Source organism: Thunnus maccoyii, chromosome 19 (genome assembly GCF_910596095.1).
Source record: "Thunnus maccoyii chromosome 19, fThuMac1.1, whole genome shotgun sequence".
Lineage (NCBI taxonomy): Eukaryota > Metazoa > Chordata > Actinopteri > Scombriformes > Scombridae > Thunnus > Thunnus maccoyii.
The window spans coordinates 21,463,697-21,490,677 of record NC_056551.1 but is presented as its reverse complement, the minus strand read 5'-3'; the positions used below and the strand labels follow the sequence as shown (position 1 = coordinate 21,490,677).

The following is a 26,981-nucleotide window of genomic DNA, read 5'->3' as shown; positions in this document are numbered from 1 at the left end:
GTTCATATATAGGTCTACATACAGGGAGCAGTACTATATTTTTGTGTGTAAAACTGCGGTATTTGTTTGAGGACTTAAACTCTTTATTATTCGCTAGAGTAGGGGGATACAGCCACTGAAACATGGCACCCCCTTATTGCCTTCAGGTGCTGTCGGAAATAATACTTTCTCCTAGCTGGATACCAATTGAAAAGGTAAATAGTATGGGTATAAAGAATTTCAGGGGTACCATTCCCCGTCTATAAACCATAGATAAATACATATAGAAAACTGCACTCGGTTGTATGTGTTATTTTGTGTTTGTTTTTAGTTATTGAACTGACAGCTGTAGTTTGTGTTTTTCTACACAGAAACCATGCACACTGACGTATGAAAATCAAACTGTGATTGACATTCGCAATCTGATAAACACCGCTAATTTTCCGTCTTTATTTATAGTTAATAAGCAATAAGTCGAGAGGCAAAAAAAAAGACTTCTAAAATTAGGAGTTAAGAGGAGCCCAAAGGCAGCAGCAGGGTTCATAGCAGATGGAGGCTGGACAATCGACGGTTCTGCCTTCTGTTCAACAGCACAGAGACGAAAAAAACATACACAGAGCAACGAGACGACCATGGGCATAATCACACCGCCGGTGGCAGCTATAAAAAAGTAGATAACGGTGCCTGTCAGGTAAAGTCTGCCATGAGTTAAAGCTAATTTCGCCAACGGCACTCAGAACCATAATGTTAGCTTAGACGCTAAATGAAGTTTGACAGGCTAACGTCAGGTTTAGCTCCAGTGTTGGCTACAAGCGCTGCCACTAGCAGCTAGGGCAGTCTAACGCCAGCTTGTGAGAGCCGCTAGCCTTTATGAAGTTGCTCGTTGAATTATTGTGGCAGTTGGCTAATGGCGTTAGCTAGCGTTAACGTTAGATGTCAGCCGGTCGTAGCTAACCCGTATAACGTTGAAGACTGAGAGCATATCTCCACCGTCTGCTCCCTCTCTCTGGAAAATTACGCGACTGAAGGAAATGGCTTTTACTGTTTAATTAGCCTTTTGAGCTAGCAATGCGTACTACATTATTTCAGAATAACGTTAGCTTGCCGGCGTCGGATTACTGTTCTCTGTGGTACAACTGTGCCCAGCCCAGCAGCGTAAGTTATAGCATTTCGCATAATGAGTGATCATTATGTAAAAGTCAAGGTTCAACTCGAGCAAATGAAATCATTTGGCGAGGATGCGGAGAAGCAGGGTGTGGATACTGACGAGCAGGAGGTGCCAGTGTCTTCTCCCCCTGCTTCTGTCTCACCAGACCCTCAAAGCATCACCATAGCAGGTAGAGATGCGGCCAACACCTCCATCACTTATAAACATAGGGGTAAAAGTCGCAGTAAGCCTGGAAAAGATGACAAGAACTCTTGTGGGAAACATATGTCAGACCTGTCATTGCACGGCTCTGTTTCTGGCCATATTGGGAAAAACTTGAATAGGCTAGGGAATGAACGGACGCTCCATATCAGAGGAACTGGAAAGATACTGCAGGGCAGGTCGGAGACCAATGGAAACTATATGACAATCCATCCATCCAAAAACATCCCAGAAACACGCCGTGAGGACGGATTCAAACATGCAAGGAAGAGAAGACCTGTGACGGTGGATACCTCGAAAGCCAAAACCTCGTTGGAGGCACTGAAGTTGAGCATCAAGCAGCTGCAGTGGAAAGAGGTAAGAGGAAAGAGGTGTGCTGCATGTTTGTCTTGCAGTAAATGTTATTCACCCTTTTACTGTGTCGATTTCATTCTTTTGAGACAATGGGGTGGTTCAAGAAAGCAGCAGTGATTTGTTTCATCCAGAGAGGACATCAGCTGCTCAGTGCATCAGTGTTTCATTTGGATGACAACCAGCTTGAGCTCGGGTCATGATGGATGTGCAAGGATGAAAAACTCTTTTTCTTCTAGCTTAACAAAACAACAACCGCCTTCCCTGATTTAGTTGTCCCTTTTTGTTTTTTTAAATGGTGACTCAAGCCATTTAGGGGGTTCAGTTTGATCAAAAACCTGCATAAGCATGCATCTCAATGGCACAGTCTTTAAGACCTGCTGGGATTCAGTAGTGTCTGAAGTCATAGCTATTAGAGAGCATCTGTAATGCTAGCAACCATTTTGCCACCAGCAATATAACAGTTGCCCTGACTGGAGAGTCTTCTTTTGATTGATATGGGGGGGTTGATGAGCTGGGTTCAGATTTGAGGGGTCATGCATAAGTAAACTAGGACTGCAAATAACCGTTGTTTTCATTATCGATCAATCTGCAGATTATTTTCTGGATTTTGGTCTTTAAAATGTCTGAGAGTAGTGAAAAATGCCGGTTGTCATTTCTTTGAGCTCATGGTGGTGTCTTCATATGTCTTGTTTTGTCAGATCAACAAGCCAAAATCAAAAGATATTCAGTTTATTGTCACACGATACAGAAAAGCATCACATATTCACATTTGAGAGGCTGAAACAACAGATAATTTTCTGTCGATCAACTAATCGTTACATCTCTAGAAACATGAGGATTTAATAGAGATTTATGAAAGTCAAATAGATTTCATGGAGCAAGTTTTGACATCTTTGCTGAAAAAAAAACTTATTCACATTACTCATTTTATTCATCTAAGTGTCTAAAGTCCAAATATATTCAGTTTACTATCATATATGACAAAAAAGCATGAAATCATTACATTTAAGAAGCATTAAGAACCAGCAAATATATGGCATTTTTGCATGAAAAATAGCTAAAAAGATTATTCGATTATCAACATAGTTGCTGATTAACCTTCTGTGGATGGGCTAATCGATTAGTTGACAAATTTTTGCAGCTCTAAGGCAAAGGCTACCTGAGGTGTCTCTAAAAATATGTTCTTAATCATGAAAAATGTACAGCTGGACTTGTATGAAATTTCGGTGTTTTTAAATGAATCTTATTAAACTAATTTATTGAAATGGGTAATAGAAGCATTGTTTATATTGAAAGCTGCAGCACCTTATACAAAACTTTCTGTGTATATGTCTATGTGTTTGTCATAAACTGAACATGAAGTTGGCCCTACTGATCTCTTAGAAAGTGGACAGAGGTCTTGATCTAATGGTAAGATAAAGGAGTACTTGTCTAAAGATATGTTGATGAATATGCCCATTCATTAACCTGCATTGAATATGATCTTGGAAATCTGTTGGAGATAAATGTGTCATCAACCCTGTCTGACCAACTGTAAAATAACCTATATGGACACTAAAATGGATTAATGGAGTTGCTTTCTCGATGACTTCTTATTGTTTCCTATTGCTTATTTATTTCCAGTATCTCTATCAAAGTTTGCACTGAAGAAGTAATTGATGGAGATCATTAATTAGATGACTTGATCACCTCCAAGCCACAACTTGAAAATGTCAGTTTGATGCCTCTAATCTAAGAAAAGATGCCCTGATGAAAGTTGTTCTGAATGAAAAGAAATGGCTTTAAAATATTTATGAGAGAACTAATTGATCCAGCTCTCCGTTCTCTGAGCCACAAACACCATCTGGTCTTTTCACAAAGCAGTTTGAATGTCAATAATACCTGTCATCAGCCATTATTAACATGCTCTCCATTATGCATGAGAAGTAAAGAAGGGCAATGCAATGAGACAGGTGAAGTAAAGACTTTACTTATCACCGGTGACCGCGCGGTGACACTTAAGCCCAACCAGGTCTGCTATCGGAAACGGTCGACAGTAGGCCTATACATTACCACGCTTTTGTACTCATGATGCACCCCCAACAAAGTCAAGGGCTCTATAGATCCTGTGTCACTTTGAAAGTACCTGTCAACATCTTTTGAAGGGTTGAAACTCCAGTAGCTTCGCTCTATTCGTATGTAAATTATAAAATCCCTTAAGCAATTCGTCACACACATAACAGCTACGTAGGTTTACAACAGAGGATACTCGATACTTTTGGAAAGTTTATGAGGGCATTTTTATGAGTGTGATATATTCTTTTTTCTTGGCCTTAATGTTGATTTACATCTAAATTACTACGTCTTTACATCTACAGTAATTTCTGGCCTGAGAGAGTGCTTGACTTTCAGCATATGGTATTTTCTTAAACAGTGGGAATGATTAGCCTTAAGCTCCTCTAATCCAATAGACTCTAAGTCCTGATTTAAGCAGAGAGAATGGCAAGCCCGAGGGTCGGAGCGACAACTTCAAAAAATTAGACTAATAACTGCATTTAATCAGAGGTTTCCTATTTTTATTAGGATCCTACAGATTAAACTGACATTTTGAATTAAAGTACGTAAGCCTGCCACCTAGAGGCTTCCTTAGAACATGTTTGGGAAAATAACGGCCCTGCATATCTGAAACTGGAAATGCTATTTACCACAGGCATGACAGAGAGGATGTTCCCAGTTGCTGCTTTCTTACTACGGTAGCTAAGACAGAATGAGCCAGGCTGGGCTTCATTGAGCAATGTGTATTCATTCACAAAAAGGCTCAGAAAATGAACATGTGACTAAGTCCACCATAAAGGGTTGAATATGGTCCTATTTCTACCTCTCCATATATAAAGGAGATGGCTATTTTTGGCCCTGATCCCTAGTAACTACTCAAATTAATTTAACCTCCTTCCCTGATGCGATTAGACAGTTACACGCTGGAAACTCTGTGGAAGTATTTATAGCTGTCAAGCAGGGTTTCCCTGTTTCACATGCTCACATGTTTAGTCATTAATGAGGAGCAGTTCTGTCACAGATCTATCTTGTAGCTGGGCAGCAGGGTGGGTCGTATCAGAGTAGAATTCAGGAGTGGTAATGATATCCCGCTGACCTTCCAATGCTACTTGACTTAGAGTCATGGATTTTTTTTGTAGGGCAAGTGGAAGAGAAATTTACTTGCCCCACCGGACAAGTTCAAAGTCATAAATAAATGAATAAATAGACCATGTGTCTTCACGTTATGTGCCACTCATTACTCTACTCGCTATTTGATTAAATGAATACATTCAGAATAACAAATGCATTTTTTCCCCCATGATATGTCCAACTCAGAATGGGATAGCTCAGTGCGTAGGTTGTGTGTTTAGCGAGGTTGTGGGGGGTTGCCCTCATGTTGGTGCACTTAATACCAGGAACCACACTTTTTATTTCTCTAAATGTGTGGAAATCTGATGTTTTCACATCACAGATGTTGAACAACAGCATATAAGTCCCAGTGAAATGGAAGTTACAGCGTCTGTAGCTTCTGTACTGTCATTGTTATCCACACAAGTGACTTTTGTCAAGCCCTGGTAAAATAAAGTTCAATTGAATTATTCTCATCTCACTGTTGATGATTTGAAACTCAAATAGGGGTATGCCTTTTTAAAATTCCATTTTGTATGGATTAGGGCTTCAACAAATGATTATTTTTTTCTTATCAATTAGCCCATTAGTTGTTTGGGCTATAAAATGTCAGAAAATGGTAAAACATATCAGTTTCCCAAAACTCAAGGTGCAACCTTAAATGTCCCAACCAACAACAATCAATAACCCGAAGATATTCAGTTTACTATCATAGAAGACTAAAAAAACGAGAAAATATTCAAATTTAAGAACCTGGGACGAGAGTATTTGGACTTTTTTTTTCTTAAAAAATTACTCAAAACAATGATCAATATCAAAAAAAGACCAATTATCCAAATAGTTGAGTAATTTTCTGTTGATTGACTAATCAATTAATGGATTGGATGCAGCTCTGGTTAAGGATGTAGTGTGATCCCACAGACTATAAGAACAGAGAAAGCCAAAAATAAAATGTAAATAAATAAATAAAAATGTATAGCGAGTACTACAGTGTTACACCATTTTATTGCCTGTTTGGAACTCTACGATTGATTACAGTGCACATAGATATTTTATGTTGAACGTTAATTTTCTTATTTAAACAGTTGGGAGAAAACTTCCCTGATGTCACAGGATTAATCGTCCTGTTATAAGTAGCTGCATCACAACCACTGAGGTTACACCACAGTCACATGAGTATTTGTGTTGCGCCCACAAGCTGAAAGCATCTCCTGTATTTCTGTTTAAATGAGACTATAATTATGACTTTGATTAATACAGTGTGTGTAAAGAGAGCATCAACCTAGTTTGTTAAAAAGCTGAATGTAAATTTGACAGAACATAACATAAATCATCCAGTAACAGACCTCAGCGGCTAATGAAATTGGTACAGAGTGCTTCAATTAATGAAATGCTGAGCAGCAGTGCATAGAGGAGATATAAAAGCTGTCTTAGTAGCCGTTCATGTATCAGTCAGGGGTCCAAACACTGCTGGAACTCATTTTTTGTTTCAAGAACTTGTTTAAGAAAGGATACTTGTCTGTTCTTTGATATGAGATGGCATATAGGGCTGAATATTCAAACATTTTATACTTAAACTTGTATAGAGTTTGTACTTGATTATCTGTCAATCAAACAATGACTGTAATATTCTGTCATTTTAACTGAATTGTAACAACACATTTGGTGCCCAGTATGCGGATTATGACGTGTGAGTGCAGGCAGAAATAGAGACGTAGTGGACAAAAGCCGTGCCTTGTGCCAGTAGGATTTTCTAGCTCTCTAAATCCTTTTATAGTCACATCCTCCCCTCTTCCCCAGCTCATCACAATACAACAAGCACTACCAACCATCTTTAGGAGAGATTATCCCTGCACTCTGGGATCAACGGAGACAAACACCTTACCAATGTTCTGAGTCATACTAACAGATTAAGACTTTATTCTATTTACAGATGCAAGAAAGCATGTTTTTTCTAAATATAATTGTTTTAATCTAAGCATAATTATTTTAATCTGTCTTATCATTCTTTGTTTTTATAGTTCATCCTCTGTCACTTTTATTTTATTTCTCCCCCCTCCTTTCTTTTCTGCAGTTTCCTCTGGGAAGACGAGCAGCCTGTGATATCTACTGGCATGGTGTTTCCTTCCATGACAATGAAAATATTGTCTCAGGGCAGGTGAACAAGTTCCCAGGTATTTCACTGCCTCCTTACTCCTTCTTCTTCTACACTTTCTCTTGACATAGAGCATGTACATGCTTGGAAGGGGAAGGGGAAGAGGAGGAGGAGGGGTATTCAGATGTTTGCAATCTGCAACCTCACCACTAGATGCCACTAAATCCTACACACTTCACCTTTAAAGCCTCACTGATCCTTGATTGCTCCAGTGCTGACCTTTTCACGCCATAGTAATAATCATTACTTTTGAGACTCTTTAGTAAGAAATGTACACCCAAATCTACATCACTTAAGTATCCTGACTTGTATTCATCTCTGAGACTATGCTTTGTGCATTGCAGGAATGATTGAAATGCTGAGGAAGATCAACCTGAGTCGCGCAATGCGGACTATGCAGGAGATGTTCCCAGAAGAGTACGACTTCTATCCCCGTTCCTGGATCCTACCTGAGGAGTATCAGCAGTTCGCCACACAGGTATCGTGTACACACAAGACACCCTGTTTGCTCCAGAGCAGCTGCAATAGTTACATAAATGTAATGATAATAAAAGGGTTATAGTGATGATTGCACTTCTGGAGATCTGTGCAATAACTAGATACTGTGTCTTGGCTGAGCAGAACTGAGCAGCCATGTAACTGTATCATAAAATATTGCATTGGCTCTGATCACACGGATAAGATGACAAAAAATATGTGTATACAACAATGCATAAAAGGAGATTTAAAAAAAGTATGTAATGGAGGTTTTTATTTAAGAATTTATCTTTATTTTACCTGGTAAATTGAGGTCAGAAATGTACTTTGCAAGGGAGACTTGGCTAAGATGGCTCCATAAAAAGTTGCAGAAAAAAATGCAAAACTCAGGCAACAGATAAAACAATACTAAAAAAACAAATCACAATGCTAAGAAGGGTAAGATAAGCTTAGAACAGAGATGTAATTTAGCATATAATTTATAGAAAATATCAAAGTTCTCAGTAAAACTCCTTTTGCAGATTAATCCAGGTTACTATAGCAGAAACCATTAAGGCTGTCTTTCTCGTTCTGTCCTTAAATTAAGGACACACAGCAGATATGTCTTGATAGAAATAAACACAATATAAAAATAAGGCTTTAAAAATATCAATGACCAAGACGCCATAGGGACAGAGATGGCTAGTTTCTTTTTGCCATCTTCCCTCCTCTCTGTAATCTGAACTTGCATTGTGGAGTGTGACCTGCTTTGATTTGTTGTTTCATGTACTTGCTTCGTTGCTCACTTTCCACAAGGGCAAAAGACAGATACTTATTTATGGTCTGTCATCTGGCACCTCTTAAAGGATATGGTTGGCAATTTTCTATATTTTTCTTTTGCAGAGCCAAACCACCAATGAACTCATCCTACTTTAAAGTAGTGTGTGTGTGTGTATCCAAAGCCTGATATATCTTATTCCTCTGTGGCATAGACCTCCGTTGTTGTCCTTGGCGACGGAGAGTTTGGTCATGTTAGTTTGTTTAGAAACGGCTCCAAAGACTAATAACAGTGATCATGTTTTCAGTCTCCAAAGAGTAGTTCCTTGCTACATATTACAACCTCTTAACTTTATACCGAAAGTTATTTAAAATGTACAAAGTAGTACAAAGTCCTGAAGTTGCCACCAGCCATATCCTAACACATGGGTGAATGTAGTAGGATTATCCATCAAAGGAAATACAGTATATTTAATATACAGATATTCGTCCAGTCATCCAGACCAAGGCATCAGGTTTTCAAGAATAACCTTTTAAAATCTTGCGCTTTGTTATCAAATGTTTTTCTCAGTGCCGTGAAGTCACTGACTTTTACTTTAGGTCAAATATGCAACCCTTAAATTTGTAATCTTTGTAATCTGATTGATTTTGGCAGGAGGCAGATTAATCTGGGTTTCTATTGACAGTAATGATATCATTGAGGGGTTTTAAGTTTTCAGTGATGTATTATTGGTGGAGTAATTGCAAGGGCAGATGGTCAAACGTTCTGATTCAAGGAAATTATGAATTGCAACTATATATTTTGTCCAGCAGGGGGCACCAGAAGACTGCAAAACTACTTCTCACCAGACAGAGCTATTAAAGTCTAAGGCTTTCCTTCCTTAATTAATTAAATACTTGTTCTGTATGTCACAGTGTCTATAAATCAGCAAGCATTAGACACTCAAGCCAAATAAATATTACATCTATTAGTTTTACAATCTATCTGAAACAGAAATATTTATAAGGCTTGGCTTTGACTTTGCATGATACATGCACTATTTAGTTTTATGATTCTGTAACATTTCTGGAGAACTTAAGCTTGTAGGTAGAGATAAAGTCCAAGTGAGTTTATGCAAAATGAGATTATTATGAGACTTATTCAAAATCCAAGTAATCTAAAGCCTTGATGACTGCTGCCTGGTTTACATGGATATAGTTCGGCTAGAAGTTAAATTCATTTAACCATGTAATACAGCAAGGAACTCTTTGAGGGTTCAGCTCTGGAAATAAGTTAGCTACAATTTCTTCTATATAATGTTGGCTTCAGAACTTTGTCATGTTCTCATGTCGTGTTAATGTTGGACATTTGTTATTAGACTTAGAAGCAAGTAACTAACATTAGTAAATAATGAATTTGCAAATTTGGAAGATAAAAAGTAACTTAAAGGTGCCCTGTGGAGTTTTCCTGTAAAGGAGCAAAGTTTCTTATTACAGTCTGTTTCTCATTAAAACACATTGTGTGTATCCCTGAAGTCTAACAAATTTGTTGAATGTATTTCTTTCCTCATAAAGCATGTGCAAACCTGATTTTTTTTATTTATTTATTTTTAACATTTCGAAACCTGCATTGTTTACTTATAGCAAGCCTCTTCTTTGCTGCCTTTTGCCTTCTTTGCTGCCTAGTGCATTACTGCGTTCCTTGGTGCATTACTGTCACCTGTAGATCAGTGGAATAGTGTGAACAAATTGGCAGGAATGTGTATTGCATCACCCGCACATGTGTGTCCTTGTGTACAAGACAATCAAAACGGGGACCCACTCAGGAAAACAACACTCCGAAGCACTGTCGGTAGTCAAAAACTCTATAGAGTACCTTTTAGCTTGAATGTAAAATTAAATCTCTCCTGTAAATGTAAATGTAACTGTATAATTATATTGTCACATTTTAAATTCTGAGCATTTGCAGTTTAGTTTGGTTTGGTTTTGGATCTTGGTTTGAAGGAATGTAAATCAAGTGATACCAATAGCCGATGAAGATTTTTTTCTTCTCCACTCCCACCTCTGCTATAGATTCGCATGGTGAAGGAGAACGATCCTACACTGAATCCCACCTTCATTGTCAAGCCAGATGGAGGCTCTCAGGGGGACGGCATCTACCTCATCCGTGACCCTACTGATCTAAAACTCATGGCGGGCTCACAGGCCAAACAATCTGTAGTCCAGGAGTACATCCACAAGCCGCTACTCATTGACAAGCTCAAGTTCGATATCCGCCTCTACGTGCTGATAAAGTCCATGGAGCCATTGGAGATCTATATTGCCAAGGAAGGCCTGACACGCTTTTGCACCGAACCCTACCAGGTAGCCATGACGCCAGCAGGTTCCCCTTAAAGTTGTTAATTTGCTTTGATGCTCTGAAACATTGGCATACAGAATTCAAGTAATCTGATCTTTAAAATCACTCCTCCTCTGATTTTGTAGGAGCCAAGTCAGAAGAATCTGAGCCACGTCTTCATGCACCTTACAAACTACTCCCTCAACGTCCACAGTGGCAACTTTGTCCACTCAGACAGCCAGAGCACAGGCAGCAAGCGCACCCTCTCCAGTGTGCTGTACAGGCTGGCAGCTAAAGGTGTCGACATCAAGAAAGTGTGGTCGGACATAATTGCTCTCGTCATCAAGACTGTCATCGCTGTGGTGCCTGAACTTAAAGTCTACTATCAGGCTGATATACCTCCTGGTAAACCTGGACCTACATGTTTCCAGGTGAGTAGCCTGTAATTTACACTTTGTTGAGGGTAGAACGTAAATTCTTATGTAAAATACATCTAAGATGAATGTATTTAAGCATATGTTTGTGTCTCAGATATTAGGTTTTGACATCTTACTGATGAAGAACCTGAAGCCAGTATTACTAGAGGTCAACTCCAACCCTAGTATGAGAATAGAGCATGAACAGGAGGTAAGAGTGAATGTCAACATCTGTACAATAATAGTATTGTCATCATTATTATTCACTTTGTTATAATAAATGTTTGTGTGTATTCCAGGTGACACCAGGAGTTTTTGAGTATGTTCCCAGTCCAGTAGATGAAGAGGTCAAAGTGGGTGTGATCAGGGACACACTGCGCCTTATGGACCCTGGTCACAAGAAACCCTCAATGTAAATACACACTCTTGCACACATGACGTATAGCTTGAAGTTGTAGTTCTTACATCCTCCGCCCTTTGCCTGCTGCTCTTAAGGCTTTTACACACTTTTTGGAATTGTTGTTTTTGTACTTTTACACAGAACATGAATATTAATGCGGTGAAAAAGCAATGTACTTCTTTTCAGAATGAGGTTGATAAAGGTATCAACCAATCACAAAGCATAATCTGCACAGACAGCTGTCTGTCGCCAAAGCCCAAGTGTGGTGTTGATGCGAAATGTAAATATCCCGCTGTATGTGTTTTGAACTTATTCATCGTATCTACATTGATTGATTGAGGCTCCTGGTCTGTCTGTACGCTCGCCTGTTTACTGCAGGCAGACAGGTTGGCTCACTCGCTATGGTGGGCGGGGACATAAAGCCAATGAATCAATATATTGATTCATGTATGATGTGTCATCATATATATCATCATCATCATATATTTATAAATACAAACACTTGTCGATTTCTTCCCGTGGAGGCTGTCAGTCAGCTTGATGAAGGCAGCTGTCCTCTCAGCTCCCCGGGAGCTGCTGCTGACAGACGGCTGCCTCTGTGGACAGACGCTGAACATAGGTAGGAGATCATCATCCAGTGATGATGATCTTGTCCTACTTCCTCCTCACTCGACAAAAGGAAGAGGAGAGCATTATATCCGTTCAATCCGCACCAACTCCGACCTGTGTTCAGCGCGTCTCTGTCCACAGAAGCAGCCGTCTTTCAGCAGCAGTTCCCGGGGAGCTGAGAAGACAGCGGCCGGACAAACTGCCTTCACCACGCTGACTGACAGCAGAATGAGCTGTTGCAAATTCGTGTTTCTGTGTTTCTGTTGCAAATTCGTATCGCTGCCGGTATAAATAGTTTTAATGCGAAATATTCTCAGGCGAGTATTTCACATTTTTGTGTCGTTTATTTGTCACGTCCCCAGTGTGTAAAGGTCTTTAAGAGTCCACTTTTAAGGGCATGATATCTTACTCTGCCTGTCCCTCCTCAGAGCCCAGCTCTGCAACTCTCTCACAGCTCTCCATAAGCCTGTTAAATGGAAAAATTAAACTCAGCTGAGCCATGGTGAAAATTCACACATTACTGTACAAGTCTGGTGGCTCAATCTCTCCAGCTGACTGGCCCAGTGTGCTGCCTGGCAATAAATCTCCTCTACCATTCGGGTTTGTTTTTTTTTTTCCCCCTTTCTCAATCTGTTTTTCTTCTATGACAAGAGGATTTACTGTTTCTATTTTACTACCATCTCCATTTCTTGCCTCTTTCTCTCCTCCTTCTCCCTCTTTCTTTCCTCACTCCTTTTTTTGCCTCCCTGCCAGATTATCTTCATATATCAGATATTTGATCTGCTTTCTTCTGCAAGTGAGAGGGATATATTCTTGGGGATAATACCCACTTTACCATTATATTCATGACCAGTAATATATTGATATAATCCCCCTATAATATGTTTAATCCTCGTTCCCCCTGCATTGCTACCATATATTTCCACATCCAGCTAGAATCAGCAGAACCATATTCTGTTCTTGTCTATGGATGAATTACACTGCAAGGTAAACTACAAATTTAAAGTTATGTTCCTGTCTGCATACTTTCAGAGACCCCTAATAAGATGTTGACTTAGATATCAGGGATTACTTAAAACCTGTATCTGTATCTTCACATTACATACAAGGGGCAACCCAAAAAATCTCTTAATTGTTGAAAAAAAACTTTCATAAATCTTCTAATCCCCTTCAAAGTACTCTCCTTGAAATGCAACACACTTGTCCCAGTACTTCTCCCGTTCCTGGAAACATTTCCTATCGTCATCTTTTGTCACAATGTCCAGAACCTCCTGCGTTTCTTCCTGGATTTCTTCCACGGTGACAAATCTTCTCCCTTTCTGTCCCAATTTTAGTTTCACCAAGCTGCAGGCTAGCAGTAAATCTGATAACTACTCCCGTGCTATCCATGGCTACCAGGAATGTTCGGGTCCCCCCTCGTAGTATAGCTTAAATATTTAATCAATTACTCAATTGACAGAAAATTAAGCTCCAACCATTTATATAATCAGATAACCGTTTTCAAGTAAAAATGCCAAATATTATTTTGTTCCAGCCTGATACTGTGTGTATCTAGTTCCATGTTGTTCACTGCTTTACTGTAGACGCAAACAGATACTTTATCTCCACATTTTAAGCCTCCTCAAGCTATTTAAGTAGTGGCAGAATATCTTTTTAGAAAATCCCAAAGTTAGACAGTATTTACAATCTGCAGTCATGTGGTGAAAAGAGCTTAAGTTGTGTAAGTAAGCTTAAGTGCAGATCGGGGCAGTGCACATCATCAAGGCAACAAGTGCAGTGATCTTTAATAAGATTTAATTCATTGTCTCATTAAAAGTGTATCACAGCTTACAGTGAGCTGGAGAGGAAGTAGTGACACCGACAGGAACAGGGTTTATAATGTGAAGGACTGAGTGCTTCAGGAAAAATATAATTATTTCCTAAGCATGTATATTTATAGACAGCAATGATACCAACAAGTAATTCTGAAAGACAATAATGACATAAAATAACAAGTATCAGTAGACAGTCAGGTAATTGGGTGCAGGTGTGTGTGAGATGTGGTCAGAGATCTGGGATGCTGATTGGATTTCAGGTTTGGCTGGTGACTACAGGATATCAGAACAGGATGGTGACTATCATCATGGGAGCGTCGGTCAGAATGCCAGTAGAATGAATAACCAAAATTCAGATTTTATTTACATACACAAGGTAAAAAAACAGACACACATGGGCTGGTGAAAAGTTGAGTATGAGGATCAGTATTCATGCACAGAGACAATGCTGCCCTGTGAGAAAGAGAGTGAGGGGAAAAAAAGCAGCAACTTAAGTAGGAGTGAACAGGTGCACACAATCAGGTAAATGAGCGGAGGCAGAGATCCAGGTGCACTATGATCAACTATTGAGGGACCGTGAAGGGCACTACATAGAGTGGAATGGAAAGAACAGGGAGTAAAGGAGTCAAACAAATAGGGAATGGTGCTTTCTTCAGTACACTGATTATTAACAGTCTCAGCTATTAAATAATTAAGACTATAAGACTAAAAAAAACGAAGGCCAAAACATTTAAATAAATCTTTCTTCATGATAAACTCAAACTGCAGTAAAAAATTCTGTTGTGATTCAACATAATTCTGAAAATCTGTGCACCCCAAACACAAAGATTTATTAGTATTCATGTCAGGTTGTGATTGCAGAGAAGTGTGTACTGTCAGCTTTGCAGATAGCGACTGAGTCATGTGGTTGAGGGGGTAGATATGCTAATTATGTCCCAACTAGCTAGTGCTAATGTTTATTAAATTATCCATTAGATTGGATATGCTCCGAAAAATGTAATCATCACTGTGGCCAAACAACTTGGGCACAAAATAAGAAGTCATTAATCATTCAGTTCCACGGTTTGTTCTTTGTGTGTTTGCATGGGCACCAAAGGCAGACACATTGCACATACATGTTTTGTCTGATGGAGGACACACTTGTTTGCAACATTTGTTGAATTATTTTAAATCAAACCTTTTTTGTGGCACTGCTTGTAGAAGCTGAAACTAAAACAATCTATCATCCAATATTCACCTAACAGCATGACAAGATACGATATGATGATGATAAGGCTGGTGAATTTCTATATTTTTCTCATTGTCAACAAATCTCATGTTCAGAGCCAAACCAACAATGAATTGATCTACTTACAAGTATTGTGTGTGTATCCAAAACCTGATAAATCTTATTCCTCTGTGTGGTAGACCTCCGTTGTTGTCCAAGAAATGGCTCCAAAGACTAATAACAACAATCAAATTTCCAGTCTCCAGAGAGCAGTTCCTTGTAAGGCAGACACAATTCTGTTTACAGAGCTTCGCTAGCTTATTGTGCTACATATCACAACCTCTTGACTTTGTACTGAAGTTCTTTTGAGAAATTTACAATGTAGTAAACTTACCGTGACCATAATCTTTGCAACAGTGTGGCTCATTGATATGTTCTTAATAGTTTGTGGAGGTCTATGGCACAGAGGAATAAGATACTGTATGTTAGGCTTTAGATACAAACACAATACTTGTGAGTAGGATGATTTCATTGTTGGGTTGGCTCTGCATATCAGATTTTTTTGACAATAAGAAAAATACAGAAAATTCCGAGTCTTAAGAAATGAATAAAGCTAACATAATTGATGCTAGCTTTATGGAAAATTTGATCGCTGATTAAAACTTTGTGATAGAACTAAACAGTCTTTTAAATGGCATTTTAAGAGGTTTGATGCCATACTATCACAGAATAAAATCTCAAGGACCCCAGTGGATTATAGCCTTTAATAAGAAGAAATGACTGCATTCACATGCATAGATTAAGATTTTGATTCAGTTAAGTTGCATTTTAACAGGGAAGCAATGATTTTGTTTTTCTTTTTGTTCTGCAAACTTGTAGAATCATTACCAAACCGTCATTCGGAGCACAAACAAAATGTTCTCAGCATCGTTGTGGGAGGTTAAGTGATTTGTTTACTGGACAGATGGTCTACCAGTACAGTAAGTAAATATACCTGCGCTGTTGTTTGCCAACAGCTGTTCTGCAGTGGGATGGATGAGATTCAGTCATTTAGAACGCAGGTTTTTAGACTAAATTCACTGCCTGCATGAATTTCACTTGTCAAGATGAAGTGAAAGAGAGGCGAGAACTGACCGGGCACACAATACGACAGTACAGCTGAGTAAAACAAACAGTGAGGCTGTTTAAAGGAGACAGAATGAGAGCTTATGTAAGAGAGATAAGTAAATACAAAATGGCTGAACAAAGGGGGTAAAAAAAGTGGCATTTGAGATAGATGGGGAATTAAGAGAAGGAGGGTGTGATGATATCAGTGACTCTGAGACATGTACTTCTGTCACCCAGCTCATTAATCCTGTGTATTATGTCTCAGAGGGTGATTTATGAGACATTATGTGAGGTACAAGGGTAGGTGAGAACAAAAAGAGGATATTGATATGTATACATACCTTCAAATTGGGTGCGAGGGGCATGATTACAAAGGCATCATCTGCATGAAAAAGAATAACAGATGCCGAGGTGGATTCGGTGCAACCCAAGGTAACTAAATGTTTTCAAGCTACATTTTAAGCCCCAGTTTAAGTTCTCTGATGATGCGGGTGTTTGGATAGGAATGATCCCTTGATATCGTAATGATTAGTAATATTAACATGTTTTAAGGCCTTTACGTGTACAACAAAAGCTTATTGTTACCTGTGGGAGACTATTTTCCTTGTGTGTGTGTGTGTGTGTTTTGCTATGACTCATACTTTGAGAAAAGCTCAGGCAGTCAATTTCTGATGTATGTCATGGAGATAAATTTACAGACACGTTGATTTCCTTTCATTGACTCTTGACAGGGCGCGGTACCTTTTTCGAAGATTTATTCACCAGGAGGCCAGAAATAACTTTCATGCAGGTTAATGACAGCTGAATTAGGGCTAGTCCTCCTTGTGCACACTCAACTAACATTTGGCACCTGGCCTCTGTATCTCTTTTTAATAACCTGCCATCCTTCACCTTTTACCCTTCTCACTCGGCCTCCATCATCTCCTTCTGTCCGTCCGCTGACAGTGTTTGTAGACGTTCCCCTCTCTCTCTGTCTGTCTGACTGTCAGCTTCTGTTGAAGACGTGTCCGTTTTTAGCCCGAGCTCGTCCTGTCTAAATAGATGTGGGTGGTGTCCTTCTGGCTGCTGTGGGATGATTGATTCTATTAAACATTCAGCAGCGCTCGCTCAGTGCCATTCACACTGCTTACTAATTCATGGAGAAAGAAACTGCCTCATAAAAGTCACCAGTACTGTATCTCCTTGATGTGAATATAACTCTGTGTTTCTCTTTGTTACATGCGTGTCTTTATGCACATATGTGTTGATAGGTGTAGTCCTTAGGGGCCTTGCGCACACACACACACACATATAGGTGTTTTCAGCTGTTCTCGCTTATTAGACATCACGCTCACGTTAAAGGTGTGAGGTGCTATAACGGGAATTATGTGAGGTCACAGGACTCGATGTACTTGTAAGAATGATAAAGGTATAATTTTTACTGCTCTGACAGATGCAGCAAAGCTACCAGGAGCTATCAGGCGAAAATCATTTAAATCACATGTGTGGGTTTACCACGGATGTATTAATAAAACTGGATACTGTGTTCCAAGATGGCACACCAATCATTCCAATGAAAGTCGCTTACCATACACCAAAAAAAAACTTGTAAGCTTCCACATCATTGGGCTGATAAGGTACGCCCATGAGAGTCCTTTTTTTTGCGGCTCCCTGCACACATGAATACCATTAACATAAATGATTCTGCTCTTTGAGGATTCTTAAAGGTACCTTGTTCAGTTTTTGACCACTAGTGGTGCTATGAAGCTATACACATCCCTGCCAATTTTTACACTACTTCACTGATCGACAGGTGGAGGTAAAGCGGCAAGAAACTAGCAATATACCAGCAAAATACAGGGAAGAAGACCGCCGGCTAGCAAGCGTGGATGTAAACAATGCAGGTTTCTGGATGTTCAAAAAAAAATTGGCTTTGCAAATATTTCATGAGGGGGGAAAAAATGCATTCATCATGTCTTTTTAGGCCTTAAGGATATACACAATGCATTTTGGTTAAAAAAACAAAAACATAACTTTGTTCAAAGGAAAACCTCAGGACACCTAAATTTTATTGGATTACATTCTGTGACATTACATAAAGTCACCTCAAAGCATTTGTGATGCTCAGAAAGACTTTTTGTGTGTAGACTGCCGAACATGTAGAATGCAATGCTACCACATAAATCATTCGTAAAGCCTTCTTGAAATCTTTTGAAGCCAAGTGGTGCTTTATTTATATAGAAGTCCTACATCTTTGTGCCTCTTAACCACCTTTGTGCTGCAGTAGAGTGATAGGCTGAATCTAAGGTTGATGGAGCTCTTATGGCCAATTTAAACCTGCAGTGCAGAACTTTTGTCTTTACATTCTGGCAGTGAGAGTAAATAGGAGTTACCTGGATGTAAGGACAGTCTGCCCCGGTTGACAGTCGCAAACCAATCAATGCTGGTTGATGTAAGACACATCATTACAGGTGTGCCAGTGTGGGAATGTCATACCAGACACCAGGTTTAAAAAACTCTGTATACTGTGAAATACAGAGATATTTATCTGGCGGTGATAGGCTTAATCAGCATTGTGTGAACTCATTTGGCAAAGGCTTGAATATAACGGATGTTTATTGATATGTTAAAGTCCCACACTCCAGCTTTAAGTAACTAACTTAAGTGCTTTTATATTTCTGCTTCCGTCTGCATTGAAAGTATCAAACATGATTAAAATAAAGAACCTCAAAACGCACAATTTGTGCACCATCAGTAGTTGCAGTGCAATTGGCAACATGAGTCTTTGTGTAAGCACAGGCTTTATTTGAATACTGTCCCTCACTGAATAAAACTGCAGAGAACTACTGTGGTTTTTCAAGAGCCATCACCAGGGTATACAGTGTTTTATGAGTCACACTTCTGCCCTCATCCCAAGTCGCCTTCCTCTCTGGGATTTGTTTCACTCTATTATGTATCCAAACTTGTTGAGGTGTATCAGCTTTCTCTTTTATAAGAATTAAACACTGCTTTCTAAATGTTAAGTGTCGAACCTCTTGCTCCTGATGCAGGTACTCGTCAGTACAGTCAGTGAAAAGGCTGTATGGAGGTTGTAAGATGCGGGAATGGAAAAAAAAAAAGAGTTGAGGCCAGGATTTATCCTTCATACAACATTATTCTTCCTGTTTACCCTGCCAAGCCGGGCTGTAAGTGCAGACTCAAGTGAAAAGCTCGGTGCATTTATCTACCTCAGGTGGTTGGCTGTAACTCAGCTGACAAAAGCTCTCTGGGTTGGCCTTACGATCTTGTGCTTCAACCCCGTAGAGCCTGAAGGCCATTACTCAGCCCTGCTGCTAGACAGCACAAAAAGCAATAAATATATATATATAGAGCTTTTGCTTTTATAGTTGTTCCTTTGTGGAAAGACTTCAAAGCTGCTGGTAAAATGCTCGGTCAACTTGCTAATAAAGCGAAAAGAAGGGTCTGTCATTTAAATACAGCGCGATAGATTTATAATTCTCCTTCCTGTCTTGTTGTTATTCTGTGACAAAAGTTCTCAACCAAAGGCTGGTGGCTTTGAACACGGGGAGGAGATTCCCATGGAGGCGGAGTCCCAAGACAGGAACCCGGATGACGGAGGAGCTCTGCCCTCGCTGTGTCTGAAGCAGGTCTACCCCAAGTACACCAAACAGTTCAACTACCTGAGGCTGGTGGAGCGAATCGCAGCTCTGTTCATACGCTTCCTCGGGGTCAAGGGCAACATGCGTCTGGGTCCCACCGCCTTCCGAACCTTCATCAGGTACGAATTATTTCAGGTAAAAATGAAAAACCCAAAACATACCGACTGAGATATAAGAATATTTTCTTCACTGTGTTTAGGACCTGTAAACTGAGCAACAGTAACTTCACCATGGCTTCAGTGGACATCCTCTACATAGACATCACACGACGTTGGTCAGGAGCGATGCCCGACTCTAGAGAAGCAGGTAACACTCATATATATATATATATATATATATACACAACACTCAAACAAAAGTATCCCTGGGAAACAACATGTAGAGGACAGAGAGCCCGGTATCCTTGAGACTCGGAGTAAATAATGTGCTTGGAGATAATTGCTTGTCATTCTTTGTCAGATTTCTTTCTGACACTGTGCTCCCATAATTGAAATGAGCTGAGATCACAATGTGACAGCGAAGAGACTCTCCCGACATGAATTATTCAGACATTGCACCTTGCAGGGAGTGTTTGCAAGGCATAGCGGATGGATGGAGATCACATGGACCAGGATGGAAAGGCCTGTACAGAATTTCAAATGAGCTCATACGTATTCAGGGAGACTGGAGTCAGGGTCTGTTATTTCTGTGTATGTGCACTGGAGGATTTACAGGGAATCAGGAGGATTCATAACGCTCGCAAAAAATAAACAGTTATGAAGTTTTTTTTTTTTTTTTCAGTTTTGTTTGGGATACGAGACAAAGTTTTAGAAGGACACATGAAGGAATTTATGTAAATGCTCCCCTGCACTCCTCCTCTGATCTGTAATATATATCTATATCTATATATATATATATCTATATATAATATATGTTTTTAGTTCCACTGCAAATGACCTACCAACTTATATTGGTCCAGTGCGAATCAGCATTTTATTAATGTGGTGTTTTTATTCCACTCCATGAATTCCTTGATCCCTCTGCTTCCACTTATAATATAGAGAATAATAGAGACCGCAGTAGAAAATATTAAGGAGACCTTTGGGTAAATATCAGCTCTTGCTCGGCTCATGCTCTCGTTATCTGCCACCCACATGTGAAATTATGGCAGCGTATTGTTGTCATTATTTCGAAACTTTTTCTCGCGGGTGTAGGTTACAATATCATGTCTCCAGGCACTGACTGGATCTTTTTCTTGTTTTAACAGCGTATGGAAGTTTCTTGTTATAACAACTTTTATGTTATAATGAGAATTTTTTTTTTTTTTTTTAATGAGATATGTTCATTTTGTGAGATAAAGAGAAAGTTATATAACGTATAACAAGATAAAGTTTTATGTTGTTAATACAAGAGAGTTTCTATTTAAAACAGAATCATTTAGTATCTAGTACTGAGTAAATAATGTCACTATAATAGGAAACTATCTTGTTAACACAAGAAAAATATCTTATTATTATCCAGTATCCATTATTATTAATGGTGGCAGCAATACAATGCTGTATAAAATAAACAAAGCCTTTAATAAAATAAAATGATTACATCAGTTCTTCTAATCATCTTTAACCCTTTAAAAGCAGCAGGCTGTTAACTTTTTAATGAGCCGAGAGGAGAGTCCAGGCTGTGGCGAAAACACACAAAGATTAATATATAGCAGCATATTAGCATATATTATATTAATATCTGAAATGTTATTATACAGAACTTCAAATTTCAATACGCAGCATCCCAAATATGTTTCAAGGGCAAATGTTAAATTTACATTTCAAAAACAATTTGTGATGATGGAAACCAGTTTTAGGTGTCCTGTCTGTTGACTATATACTTTTTTCATTAGTTGATTAAAGAGGTTATTATCATGCACATGAAAGTGTATCCTGATATGACTGTCACTATTGTAAATACTTCAATCTGCCATTTTCCGTAACTGAGAATTCAGTAATAATCCTGCTGCAGGCCGACAGTAAAAGTGGTAAAAGTCTCGTCATCCAACAAGCTATGAAAATGTCTCACCAGATGTTCTTAGAAGATGTAAAAGTGAGTAAAAACAGCATCATGGAAGGTGTTTATACCTCCACAGTTTGCATATGTAACTTTTTTTTATGCCTCTGTGCTGGTGACAGTCCGTCCTGTTCTCGTTAACGCGATATCTCAGCAACGCTTTGAAAGAATTTCTTCAAATTTGGCACAAACGTCCACTTGGACTCCAGGATGAACTGATTAGAATTTGGTGGTCAAAGGTCACTGTGACCTCATGAAACACGTTTTTGGCCGTAACTCAAGAATTGATACGCTAATTATGACAATGTTTCACACATATCTCTAATAGGTTAAAATGATGAAGTGCTGACATTTTCATATCCAAAAGGTCGAAGTTCAACTTCACTGTGACATCATGATGTTCTGCACAAACACTTTTCTGGCCGTTATTGGCTGGCCGGAGATTGTGACCATGTTTCACATTTGGTGGGACACTGAACTGGTGACACTAATCTCGGCTCCCACCTTGAAACTGTGGTGATTGTTTAGATCTTCTATGCTGCCGGGTTGAAGATGTGTGTGAAGCATCCACGTTTTCACGAATTTGTAGCTTCTTTGCAGCAACATCCGTATCTGAAGCATCGTCTACTGTCACGGCTACAACTTTATATTTAATCAGAATCAGCTTTATCGGCCAAGCATGTGAACACATACAAGGAAAACACACTTAATACCTTTTTATTAAATTCCTTCAAAGTCTTCACTACAAATATTACATGAGTCTGGACAGACATGGACATAACTGCTACTTGACTGGTCGGCGGAGTCGTACAACTGCAGTATTTCTAGTTTTTCTTTCTTCCATCTGTCTCCCTCAGCAGCAGAACGCCTCTAGCATTTGCTAATTCTGCCACTGATTAGCATAATCTAAAATAGCTTTTCCTTTTTCTTATAAACTGTGATGGCCGCTGTTTGGACTAGTATAATTGATTAACTAGCAGCAGTATGAAAAATCCTGGAAACAGGTACAGTAGTGGTATCACTGACTGTGTCATTGACTGTATAATTTCTTCTTTTTAAATGGCAGTTTTCATGTTTACCTTTCCTCCTCTGTTTTTCAGGTATGGGACTACAAGCGTTCGTGGAATCCTTTTTCTACCTGGCGGGTCGCAGGTTCAAATCCCTGCCGCTGAGGGGACAGGCAGCGTCACTGCTGGAGCTGTGCGAGGCTCAGCTCGAGTCCCAGTCGGGCGTCGAAGACAGACGCTCCGTGAGCTGCAGCAGGGCGTTGCCGCGAGCCATCAAGACTCAGACGCTCGGCCTCACCAACCCTCAGCTCTGTTCCCCGGCTCCCCTACGAAGGGCGGCCAGCCAGGACTACCGGCTGCATCAAAGACTCAAGCCTCGCACTCTCAGGGCCAACGTGGAGAACTGACGAGAGATAGGGCTCCAACTAGTCGTCCAACTCCCAAACACTACCTTTAGCCTCCTCCTGTAGAGCTGGGAAATTAGGTGTCCATCTCTCCTCTGCAGCTACAGCAAAGAGGGGAGGTGATGGGAGGTGAGAGAAGAACTAGTTTGACTCCTGCTGGCTGACTTGCAGGAGGACAGTTCTCAGCCTGATTGCTTTTTCCTCAGAGGAGGAAGTTGTCCACGGGGGGGGGAGGGGTTGGAACGGTAATAGAGAAAGAAATATAAGGAGGTTGGTGCATTTCTTCCTCTTCTTTCTGGTGTGATCATATATGACCAGTGTGGTCCAGTCAGGAAGAGGATTAAAGGATTGCTTTTAATATACTTACTGATTCTACAGGGCAGCTATTTGCTCCCCTTCACCTTTTGTCTGGCAACACTTAACACTGAAACCAACTTTCTTTTCAGGGATAATATTAGATACTCCGGCTTCACATTCAACGCATTTTACACGCATCACACATAAATGGGTGTAAGGGAGTGTCCTTAGTATGTATATTCTTGACTTTGCACAACAACTTTGCACAGAAATGGATGTGAGTGTGAGTGTGGACATATTGTGTGTGTTTGAGTGTGTGTATGTACTCTACTGTACATATATATATATATATTTTTTTTTTGTGTTTAGCTCAATGGTGAAAGCCAGTGGCTCAGCTGTGCATCCCAGCTCCTAGAGCCCATTAGCGATGAGTTAAGTGAATTCAAAGGGAATATTCAAAAGGAGAAAAGGTCACGTCGCCATTTATCCTCTTTCACTTCTGCAGCTATTCCAGTCAGGCAGCCTCAGACCTCCAGCGATGAAGTAAGAGAAAAATGTTTCTAGGACAACTACCTTACAGCCACAAAACTGCCATGAGGGATTAATTATTTCCCCCCAAGTAATTGCATGGCACAGAATTTCACAATTTAGACCAATGCATTTTTTTTTTTCTTTTTCTAAAATGACAATTGTAATAAAATCTTATATCATTGTGTGATGTGGTTGCCAGTTACACATAAAATGACCACTGGTGGATGCCAACCTGAAAGGTCGTAGATCGTTACTGTAATTTCAGCTTATTTACACTACGGTTACTTACTGAACAAAAAATGTTTGAATTGTTTGTTCTCTCTGTTAGTTTTATACCAAGATTGTTAAATTAACTTGTGACATGCAGACCAAGAATCAAACGTGATGTGTTACACTTACTTACAAAAGAACACTGAAGCTTATTTAACACCTGCAGCGTGGGCAGCTGTTTAAATACATACAGGGAACTAAACATGTAAAAAAGATCTCTGCTATGCATACTGTAGGACAAAAGTATTTATTACAGTATGTATCTGAAAACATGAAGTAGATTTATAAGATTATTCACAGTGATGGATCATATGAATGAAATGTATTGATAGAACTGCAAAAAATCAAATAAAATTAATTTTGCTCTTTGAACCGAAGATGTGTGTGTTGATTTGGCTTCTGCTCTGATACTGGACATTTAATTTTATACAAATTTAAGAGTAATTTTCAGGTATTGCATGGTTGATAGGATATTTTACAGAGAGTGGTGGAACTTTGTACAAATTATAAGAAAAAGTATTATATTGTTTAGTTGGTAAGTGCAGATTTTATTTAGGTTCATACATAGTTAATTTGCAAAAATTCTTAATAAATTAGAAAATACTTAGTTTTCAGTGTGAAGTTTTGTGTGTCAAACTACATATTAAAAACGCCATAATGAGTGCATTTCCTGTGTGCTACCAAATGACATAAACCTTTCAAAGAAATGTCCTATGAAGTCAATTACACAGCAGCTACTTTTAAGAGTTGTCAAGTGGGTACTTAATGACTCAACACTTTTTTGTTTTTCTTTATAATTTGTATAAAATTGCATCACTGTGTCTGTGAAATGCCCTCAAAATTAGCTGTCGCGTATTTGGAAATTACTCTTCCAACTACTGCTATTTCTGAGAAAATAACACAAAATTGCGGGAACTGTATAATGTCTGTCTTGAACAGGCTAATAGCCTGAAATGGCTCTTTTTCTACATGTTTTAAGACCTTCGAAATGCTTCACAGCTCAACCATCTGCCAATGTTTTCTCGACCTTCTGTTGCAGACGCTCTGTGCCAGTTGATGCTGTATCTCCAGTGTCTTAAGTTTTCATACTTTTGTTTTGTTGCCCAGCGGTGAGTCACACTGTTGCACTGAGTTTCATGTTCCTTCATTACAATGAACATGGGCACCGTAGTTAATTTTGATTCAATCCAACATAAACCAGCCTGCTGCTGGAAATAGTCACAAGAGCACCAAATCCACAGCTGACAACAGTCCCCAACAAAATCATTATTTCAGTCCTGTTTGACTAAAGTTTGCTGAAACCTGCAGTTCCCATCTGTCTTTGGAGATTTGCCTTTCCCAAAAAAGGTGGAACTTTATATTTGTGGTACATTTTTAAAGCTGTCCTAGTCAGTATTTTTTATACAAAATTAAATTAAAAGATTGTGTATTGTTAAAGGGACAAACATAGAAAACTATCATCAGACTTTTCAGTTCCTCTCAAGTCTGGTTTTAGCAACTTTCAGCTTATTGTTTTGGTTTTATTAGCAAAAAAGCAAAAAAAAAAAGCTTATATATCCCCATTATACACTACCTACCCAGCACCAAACAACAGACAGAGCCACTAACAGCTAAATATTTCCTCAGCAGTGAGTGGAGACCAAACAGGAGCTAGAAAGAGAGTGAACTAGACTCGCAGCAATTCACTTATAAGTAAGAATTTAGAACAGAAAGGTAATTAGAAACTATTTTAATAAGCGACTCCTTGGGTGTCTTCAAGAAGATGTCATCTCAGGCTCTGGGAACGTGCAGATGAATGTTTTTCACTATATTCTGACATTTTGTAGAGTGAACAATTTATCTATTAATTAAGAAAATGATCAGCAGGTTAATTGACAATGACAAAGGGGACATACCTTCATCAGGTGTAATAACTGACGACTCCGAATGAATACTAAAGTCGCTCCATGTCTGCTCGATGTGTGAAAAAGCAACCATTCACCAACATGTTCACCATTCAAACTTTAGAAGTTGATAATATGTCAGTGTTGTGTTTACAGCTTGTTGCACCGCCCCCAAGTGGCCAAAAAAAGTACTTAGAGTCGGACTAACATTTGTTGACAATAAGATAAATATGGAATTTATTCATTCAATATAAACTTAATTAAGTGACAAAACAGATTAGTCTTTTAAGAAAGGTGCATTGAGCAAATACCATTTAGTACATGTGTATCCATTCACCAGCTTTATGTGCATTTTTTTGCATCATCTGCACATCCCACTGTGGCTCATTTTCCTTGGTTTTAACAATATTTAGTTTAGTATAAAATAGATATTCAAAGCACACATCTCTGATTTGGTTTTTCCATTTGGAGATGTTTTGAAGTGGAATATAAGTGCACACTTCTTGGCTGTTGCACTGCTCTTGGCGAGAAACCGTCTTTCCATCAACAAGTGGCCTTAATATGTGGCTATGTCTCCTCGCCTTTGATACCTTCGAGCCATACAGGGGGAGCGTTGGAGAGTGGTAGGACTGGTAACTTGTTTTATTAGCTTGATGTTCTAAATGCATGTCTGTGCCTCGGGGAGCCTGTTCTACTTGGCCAAGTAAATAAGTGAGCCTCTCAGGGAGCAATTAACAGCAGGAGCTTCCTTTAAAACACACATGACGAGATCTGCTGTTAATGAGGTCCACTTTCCCCTTTACTATCACA

The 26,981-nt window shown here is 39.2% G+C and overlaps 1 protein-coding gene across 2 annotated transcripts; it reads left to right on the top strand.

The window, feature by feature from the left end:
* Positions 1-433: 433 nt before the first annotated feature.
* On the top strand, positions 434-24,660 carry ttll11 (tubulin tyrosine ligase-like family, member 11). Of its 2 annotated transcripts, XM_042395192.1 has the most exons (11): positions 1,231-1,316; positions 1,471-1,705; positions 6,921-7,020; positions 7,346-7,479; positions 10,287-10,577; positions 10,698-10,982; positions 11,083-11,178; positions 11,267-11,379; positions 19,616-19,861; positions 19,942-20,048; positions 22,880-24,660. In XM_042395192.1, the coding sequence occupies exons 2-11, from the start codon at positions 1,550-1,552 to the stop codon at positions 23,191-23,193; spliced, it is 1,842 nt and encodes a 613-aa protein (XP_042251126.1). In that variant the 5' UTR covers positions 1,231-1,316; positions 1,471-1,549; the 3' UTR covers positions 23,194-24,660. The 2 variants fall into 2 exon arrangements, with proteins under 2 accessions (XP_042251125.1, XP_042251126.1); XM_042395191.1 differs by having other exon boundaries at positions 434-1,705.
* Positions 24,661-26,981: the final 2,321 nt, after the last annotated feature.